At 47.1% G+C, this 8454-nt stretch overlaps 3 protein-coding genes across 3 annotated transcripts in view; 1 reads left to right on the top strand and 2 right to left on the bottom strand.

The window, feature by feature from the left end:
- Positions 1-8454, top strand: part of hmox1a (heme oxygenase 1a) — a 149370-nt gene that overhangs the window by 5944 nt on the left and 134972 nt on the right. The window lies entirely within an intron of this gene.
- Positions 87-6234, bottom strand: mcm5 (minichromosome maintenance complex component 5). Its single transcript, XM_061026550.1, has 16 exons — positions 5904-6234; positions 5067-5193; positions 4821-4949; positions 4545-4717; positions 3968-4123; positions 3714-3880; positions 3453-3624; positions 3203-3314; positions 2971-3114; positions 2634-2699; positions 2379-2555; positions 2180-2292; positions 1962-2090; positions 928-1070; positions 693-820; positions 87-438 (listed from the first exon to the last, which is right to left on the bottom strand). Exons 1-16 carry the CDS (start codon positions 6080-6082, stop codon positions 337-339), a joined length of 2217 nt encoding a protein of 738 aa, XP_060882533.1. The 5' UTR covers positions 6083-6234; the 3' UTR covers positions 87-336.
- gcat (glycine C-acetyltransferase) overlaps positions 7376-8454 on the bottom strand; it is a 6104-nt gene continuing 5025 nt past the window's right edge. The window contains exons 7-9 of the mRNA XM_061026612.1: positions 8151-8322; positions 7851-7972; positions 7376-7726 (exon numbers count right to left, since the gene is read on the bottom strand). Of these exons, the coding sequence (XP_060882595.1) occupies positions 7575-7726; positions 7851-7972; positions 8151-8322 (446 nt within the window). The 3' untranslated portion in view covers positions 7376-7574. The remainder of the gene's footprint in view (positions 7727-7850; positions 7973-8150; positions 8323-8454) is intronic.

Raw genomic sequence — 8454 nt, forward strand, 5'->3', positions numbered from 1 at the left:
AAGTCCCTACAGACCTGAGCTTCAGCCGCCCCCCCAACACGCCGTCTCAAAGTATCATCAACAAACATTTCAAAGAACTCGGAGCGTTTTCTTCATTTGAAATACTTTACATCTTTATTCAGAGTCGTGTTTTCTTTACATCTTTTCACCTTTAAACTTCTTTGTTCATCTTTTTATGATGACATCACTTTTCTCTCCCTCGTGGTCGGGACAGAAACATCCAAAGTGAGCGGGAGTGATTCCAACATGTCCGTCAGCAGAAACAGTGACTCTGCAGATCAAAACTATTTACAGGTACAACGTGACCAACGCCGCCGCCGCCGCTCTGACACGCCTCTACTTGACCCGGTACAGGACTTTCCTCTGCATGCGGTGCTGCAGCTCGCCTCGCCGCAGCATCAGGTGCAGCACTTTGTAGATGGCGTGCTCTGGATATTTCTGTGAGAGACGAGAACAGGAAGTAGAGAGATTAACAGGAAGTTGTTTTTGTCTCGGTAAATTCAACTCAAGAGGTCGTCTCTGAGGGCGTTAATAACCCCGCCTCTTCTAAACGACTCGCTCAAATCAACGATGCAAATATGAAATGTGGTATTCACGTCCCCGTCTGTGAGGTCACATCGTGTTTTGGCGTTGTGAAGGCACGGCACAGCGGGCGCTCCACACACACACACTCACAGTCAGACGTTACTCACCTGTTTGGTAAAATCTTGGACGATGCTGTGTTCGGACACCTGCGAGCCGATGGCGAAGCGTCTCTTCAGCTGCTTCTCGACGCGCGAGATCATTTCCTGATCCTCCGTAGACGTGAAGCCCTCGGCGCCTGAGACGACACGAGGAGGTAGAGACGTTAAGAACGTGGCGTCAGAGCGCTGAGACGGTACGCTTTAACAGAACTTTATAAAAGTCGAATCATTAAAAGAAACCGACCTGAGAGGCTGCCGGACAGAGCGGCGTCCAGCGTGGACACCTGGAAGAGTCGCAGCGCCTCGTCCACTTCCTCCTCGCCGGCGACCGCCTGCAGCTTCATCTTCGCCAAAGACTCGGCGATGCGGATGACGGCCTCCAGCTGCCTGAGGACGACGGAAGCAAAGAGAGAAATATTTAGAGAGAATGATCGTCATGGAGAACAACGACAAATATGGAGCGCTGGTTGATCCTTTCCTGCATGTTGTTCCCCTCTCTCTCTCTCTCTCTCTCGCCCTCTGATTTCAAACTCTGTCCTATCTCTCCATTAAAGGCACAAAAAGGATGAGAATAAATCTTAAAATAAAAATAAATAACAAATAAAGAATTCCTCCGCTCCAAACACCGGCTCAATCGTTGCAGAAAGTCCTGCAAAACATCCAAACTGACCAGCCGTATAGACGGCGTGCAGGAGTTTAGCCTCCTTCCTCTCCTACGCCCTTGTCCACTTTCTCGATATCAACCATCATTAGGATAATTAATTTAGTTTTAAAACACGTGGTATCAATCAGAATCAGAATCGGGGTTTATTGCCAAGTACATTTACACATAAAGGAATTAGACTTGGTGTGTTGGTGCTAAACAATTAACAAGGAAATAAATCAGAACTAGAAACAACTTAAATAATACAGAAGAAGCTATTACAATAAAAAAATTAAATTAAATTAAAAAATGTAAAATATAAAAAAATAAATCAAAAATAAAATATAAAAAATCAAAAATTAAAATAAAATATAAAAAATTAAAATACAAAATGTAAAAAATTAAAATACAAAATGTAAAAAATTAAAATACAGTATGTACAAAAGGTGTGATGTAGGAGCTGTGCAGTGGACTATGGTAAAAACTCTTAGTGTGTGTAACTTCTCACAGAGTGCATGTGAGGAAGATTAAAGTCCAGTGGGCGTTAATGTAACACACAAAGAACAGTTCAGCGTTCACATTAAGTATCGACAGTTTGGAGGTCAGAGCGTTCAGACGTTAACGTGTTTCAGTACCTGACTGTGATGGGGATGGACGGCCTTTTGTCCGTCTCTCTCTCGTGCTCCCTCGCTCCGCTCCTCATCACCACGTATCTGTTCTTCAGTTTCTCCGCCGCCCCGGCAGAAAGACGCGGGCCGGATTTACTGCGAGCAAAAAACACACATCGGTGACTTTAGAATAAACGAGAAGCAACGACAGAGTGTCATCAGAAGAGCGAGGTTAAGACACTCACACTCGGGCGTAGGCGATGTACTTCTTGAAGGTGGCGAGCGGGATCTCGCCCTCCACGCCTTCAGTTTGAGTCTGAGCGCTCAGGTGGACGTTCATCACGTGGCGAGCCAGCGTCTGCAAAACGGACGAGTTATTTTAAAAACACTCAACATTTAAATTCAGAGAACGTCTGCGGCGGCGTGCCCGTGCGCCCGCCTCACCATGTCCCTCTGCTGGTCGTGCTGGTCTTTGATGATGAAGATCATGTCGAAACGGGACAGGATGGTCGGCATGAAGTCGATGTTGTCCTCGCCCTTCGTGTCGTCCCAGCGGCCGAACACGGAGTTGGCGGCGGCGAGCACGGAGCAGCGCGAGTTCAGGGTGGTGGTGATACCCGCCTGAAGAAAGAGGAGGGGGAGGAGTCAGCGTGATGGTTAACCACTCAGGAAAGTCTGAGCGAGTCAGCGTTAGCTTACCTTAGCGATGGAGATGGTCTGCTGCTCCATCGCTTCATGGATCGCCACGCGGTCGTCCTCTCTCATCTGAAGAAGAAAACGTGTTTAACAAGAGTTCAAACATAAGGCCCCTCCCCCTTTTTTAAAATTATTTTTTTGGGGAGTTTTGTTTCTTTAATGGAGAGACAGGACAGAGGATAGAGTCAGAAATCAGGGAGAGAGAGAGAGATAGAGTGGAAAGGAGCCCCATGTTGGATTTGAACCCGGGCCGTCCGCTTGGAGGACCACAGCCTCCACACATGGGGGCGCGCACTAACCACTGCACCACCAGCGCCCTGAAGAAGAGTTAATTTCTAACCTTGTCGAACTCATCGATGCACACGACTCCGCCGTCGGCCAGCACCATGGCTCCGCCCTCCATGATGAAGCCGCGGGTTTGCGGGTCTCTCATGACGGAGGCGGTCAGACCGGCCGCGCTGCTGCCTTTACCGGACGTGTACACCTGAAAGAAATTAATCCAGGTGAATAAAAGGAGAAGTTTCACTTTAACACATCAAACATCTCCGACCGCAGCAGGATCTGGTTTTTACCCCGATAGGTGAACAACGCTCCACAAACTTCAGCAGCTGAGACTTGGCGGTACCCGGGTCTCCGAGCATCAGCAGGTTGATGTCTCCTCGACGGGTCAGACCGTCAGGAAGCCTGGAGGGACGGGAAACACAAAATCAAAACTTTACTCACTAAGCGAGCCAGCAGTGACTCTACAGGTGGAGCAGACCACAGACTCATTATTGGGATGCGGCCGCTGCTGGGAAATGTAGTTCTTTATCTGAAGGTCACCTCTTCCTGGATCCTCCAAACAGCAGGCAGGTGATGGCTTTTTTCAGATCGTCGCTGCCGTAGATGGAGGGAGCGACGGAGCGAGCCAGAGAGTCGTAGATGTTTGGAGAGGCAGCGAGCCCTCGGAGCTCCTCCTCTTCCTGTGGAGAGACGGATCCTGTAGCGCCGCGACCTAGAAGAAGAAAAAACAAAACAAACGGTGTCCTTTAATGTCCTCTAAACAGGCTCAGATCACAACATTAAAAGTCTTCTTCTTCTTACCTGCTCCTTCTGTGTCCACCTGGATGCCGACCACACGCAGGTAGGACGTCCGGATGCCCACGCCGGAACTTTTGTCTTTGCCGCCGGTCTTAATCGCCATCTTTTTAATGGAGAAGATTCCCACGATGGTCACTCTGTTTCCCGGGACGACGCGGTCGCACAGATACCTGAGAGAGGACGAGAACAAAGTGTGAGAGGAAAATCTTTCACGTTGTGTTTTTTAAAATGCGTCTCCATGGTAACGGCCTCCTCACCTGTCGCAGTAGATCTGCAGGTGTCGGGGCATCTCTCCGTGAGGGACGGCGTCAGGAGACTCCTGCAGGCGGAGGGTCTGGAAGTCGACGCACACGCAGCGGTCGGGGATGATGAAGTACGGATCCACGGGACACTTCACCCTCCCGGCGTCTTCCCTGAGAGACGAAGAAGAACGATGTCAAACATCTTTAAAAACACACTAACCAGCCTGATGAATCCAAAGTGTTGATACATGCAGAGTGACACACACACACACACACACACACACACATCAACAATAAACAGAATAAGTAAAGACTAATATTTACATAAATATGAAACAGTTCAGTGGTGAATAGTGTAAAAAGATGCTGAAGAGTGATGAGTAAACTGCAGTTATGTGACAATGGTCAATATGTTGATTACAGTATCATGGTCAAAAATTAACCTAATGTTGACGCAAGATGCAGTTTGCACATGACCACTATCAGAAGTTTAGCCCGACCAGCAGACAAAGGTTTGTTTGATTGTTTTATCGTGTGTTATGTGTCGTAGCAGCTGACCATCAAAGTCATATCAGGGACGCTTCAAACTCACTTGTTGCACTTGCGCGGCAGAGCGTAGCCCTGCAGGCCCGGGGGCAGGGGGATGTTACTGAGGATGCCGCGACAGCCCCGACACTGCAGACACACCCTGGTGGCCTTCGCCCTCACGGCGGTGGCCGAGATGATGATGCCGTGCACCTTCACCAGGCGAGACACCTGCTCCGACTGCAGGAGGGGGGGGGGGGGGACGAGAGAATCAAAATCACTGATTAAAAAAAAGAAAACGAGATTACTGCTTCACATCAGACATGACGAGGCGTTCAGGTACCTTGAGGCCGCGGATGGAGGCGTGATGTGCGTCGCTCTTCAACATGACCTGGATGTCCTGAACCGTCTCCTCGCCTGCAGGACGGGGGCGGGTCACTTCATCTGCCACCTCCTTTGCAGCTTCCTCCAGCTGGAAAACAGAATAGTTAGAGAGGGTAAACATGGCGACCTGGTGAACTCGTGGTCTGAGATTTGGGTGACAGCAGAAGTGAATCAGGGTTAATGAGAGCGTGTTAGTCAGACGGACCAGCGGCAGGTTCTCAGTCGGCAGCTTGTACAGACAGTCGGACAGATCCTCGTCAAAACTGGCCAAGTCCTCCATCTCCACCTCCACCCAGAACTCCCCGAGGGTGTAGTGTCTCTTCAGCTCATCTCTGGTTGGGAAGGAAAACACAAAAACTTGTTAATGTTGTTTTGTTGATGAACACACGATCTTAAACCCTAAAAAGGACGAAGAATAGAAGGTAGAAAATCTGTCTGTGACTAGGGCGGATAGCTCAGTCTGTAGGGTCGCTGGTTTAAGACGTGGTGTGGACCAGGTCTGGTAATTGGTCTGGTAGCTGGAGAGGTGCCAGTTCACTTCCTGAGCCCTGCAGGGCAACGAACCCCCACCTTACCTTTTTATAAACTTATCTTGTTGTTATTGTCCACCTGACAAACCAACACAGATTTAGAAGATCAACAAAAAAGTTTATGCTAAACATCTGTTCCATTTTCTAAGAAAAAATGATTAAAATCGAAACAAAAGTACCAGATATGATCAGACTTTTAAAATATCAAATACATCAAACTACCTAAAGGCTGGATACTACATTTCCCAGAATGCAACCTGATAGCTTCTTGCAACGGACACGCGTGCTTGCTTTTTGTCCACTGTCTTCAAACGCCACATTCAGACTTCAAACATGAGCTGAACTTTTTTACATCATATAAAACATGTTATATAAAAACTTCTTTGTTGTTGTTTTATTCACTTTTTATTTTGAGCTGCTTAGTTTCCGGTTTTACACCAATTTCGTTTCTTCTTCTGGTGTTTTTAATGCATATGTAACTTCATGTCATGTCGTCGTGATTAAACACGTACCTGTATTTGTAGGTGAATCCGGTGCGGTCGGTGCCCACCCTGAACTGGCGGAGAAATTCACGGAACCGTTTCTTGATCTGAGTCCTCTTCTGTCCGCCTTCGTCCCCGCCGGGTCCGTCTCCTCCTCCTCCTCCGAAACTGTCGCTGTAATAAACTCCGGGGTCGTCAAATCCGGACATGTTGAACCAGGAGAACCGACAAACAACGCTAACAAGAAAATAAAACCGGAGCCGCTGATTGTTCCACGAGTTTAAAGTCTAAAACACGGTGGATGTGACCTGCGGGGCGCAAGGCTGCTCAGGCTCTGTTTCGCGGGAAAAACTGAACTCCTTCCTGTCTGTTTCGCGCGAGTCGCTTCTAGCCCCACCCCTCTTCTGGCCTCTGATTGGCTGAAAGCTTCTATCGCTTGTTCCTATTGGTCAAAGCAGGTTTTTAGAGGCAGGTCTCTGAAAAAAGGGGCGTTTAATAGCACAGATGGCGCGAAAAGGAGAAGAGTAGGAGGGGAAAGAATCAACAACAAAGAACTACGATCACAACAGCAGTTTTTAACTTTAAAACTCACTTAAAATACACTTTTGTACTATATTTAAAGTGTTAAGGCTGTTTTTGAGGCAACTTTCAATTAAAAAGAGCGTAAACTGTATTTACTATGGGTATTGTTCCATTAATATAATCTTTTATGTTAAATGTGAAAAGCCACCTCATCATTTATCTTTACTTATGTAGAAGAATATTAATAACATTATACTCCATTTTATTTCCTTAAATAAGAGCAGGTGCTCCAATAAAAGCTTGTCTATAATATTAGCTCATCTGTTAGTAGCATGAAGTTGTTGCTGATGTGAAAAAGAAGTTAATTTAGTCCCCATGAAACAAAACTTTAAGAGTATCTAAGGTTGTTCACACTTTATCCAAAAGCGACCTGAATCCTTTTTTTTTAATTGCTCCTATGTGACTCAGATCAGACTGTAAACAAAACATTTTAAATAAGACCTGGATCTGACTGCTGTGGGAATCCACATTTGAAAGCGGCCCAAATCTGATAAGAAAAGATCAGATACCATGTGACGTGTGCTGTTCACACTGACATAAAAAACATCAGATCTGAGCAAGCGTATGTCCAGACCGTCCAGACTTCTTTTTAACTGGCGAGACCACAGACTTATGCAGGGGAGGCAAAAGACGGAAAGGATGGAAACATTTAGCAAAGTTACAGTATCAAGAAAACACGTCCTTTAAGAGGCAGAAACCTCGGGGGCAAAACCCGACTCAGCAGTCGGCCAAAACTGCGCCGGGTTTGAAAAATGGGATAGAGGACGATACAGGAAGATGCTTTCCTTAATTTTGCTCAGAATTTCCCCCAAAGCATGACGCTGAAATCTGCTGAACAAATAAATGAGCAGAAAATCAGACATGTTATCCTTCATCTCAAATTTAAACGTCCCCATTTTTCTTCAAATACAAACATCAACACTTGTTAACAAACGTGTTTTATTCAGCTAAGCAGCACACTAAATCAACATGACATAATTTGACCTACAAGGTTTAACTGATGTTTCCATCAGAAGCGTTCACGGCGTCGAGTTTCAGGCAGCAGGCGTGCACGAGCGAGCGTTCACCGGGGTTCAGTATTTCATACTGAAAGCAGAACTCAGAGAACTCATCGTCCTTTCAGGAGATGACTCCGTGTTTTCTGCCCGTCTGGATGAAAGTGTCGACGCAGTGGTCGATGTCTTCGTCCGTGTGGGCGGCGGAAATCTGAACGCGGATTCTGGCTTTGCCCTTCGGGACGACTGGGAAGGAGAATCCGATCACGTAGACGCCTGAGGAGGGAGAAGAGGCGTTATAGGTTATATATTTTCTGCTGTGGTCGAGATGATTCACACACATCAAACATTCACAGTCTGACTCCGCTCCGTCTCGCCAGAGGAGCTGAAAAGATCTCACCGAGCTTCAACATGTCATCGGCCATCAGAGAGGCGAGCCGGGCGTCGCCGAGCATCACGGGACAGATCGGGTGAGCTGAGCCTGAGATGGTGAAACCGGCCTGCGTCATCTTGTTTCTGAACCTGAGAGACAAACAGGAAATAAAAAAACACCTTCAAGTAAAACAGACCAATCACATCAGGCGGTTTCTTCTGTGAGAGGAAAATAAAGCAGCGGACGATGTGAGATTAAAAACGATGCTTCCTGCTGACATGATGTCATGATTATGTTTTGTTTTTACATATGAAAAGAGTAGCTGACCTCATGGTTTTGGCCGTCATGCTCTGTGCGATGGCGTTGGAGGCGAGCAGCAGGTCCACGGCCTGGGTGGCACAGCCCACCACGGGAGGGGGAAGGGAGTTGGAGAACAGGTACGGTCTCGAGCGCTGCCTCAGCAGGTCGATGAGCGGCTTCGGGCCGACTGTGTAACCGCCTAAAAGACAAAAAAGTTACTTTAAGAAAACAGATTTTTTTAGATGTATTTTTGGGCTTTTTGTGTCTTTAATGTAGAGCTAGGACAGAGGATAGAGTCAGAAATCAGAGAGAGAGAGAGTAGGGAATGACA

The sequence above is a fragment of the Labrus mixtus genome, chromosome 20 (genome assembly GCF_963584025.1).
Source record: "Labrus mixtus chromosome 20, fLabMix1.1, whole genome shotgun sequence".
Lineage (NCBI taxonomy): Eukaryota > Metazoa > Chordata > Actinopteri > Labriformes > Labridae > Labrus > Labrus mixtus.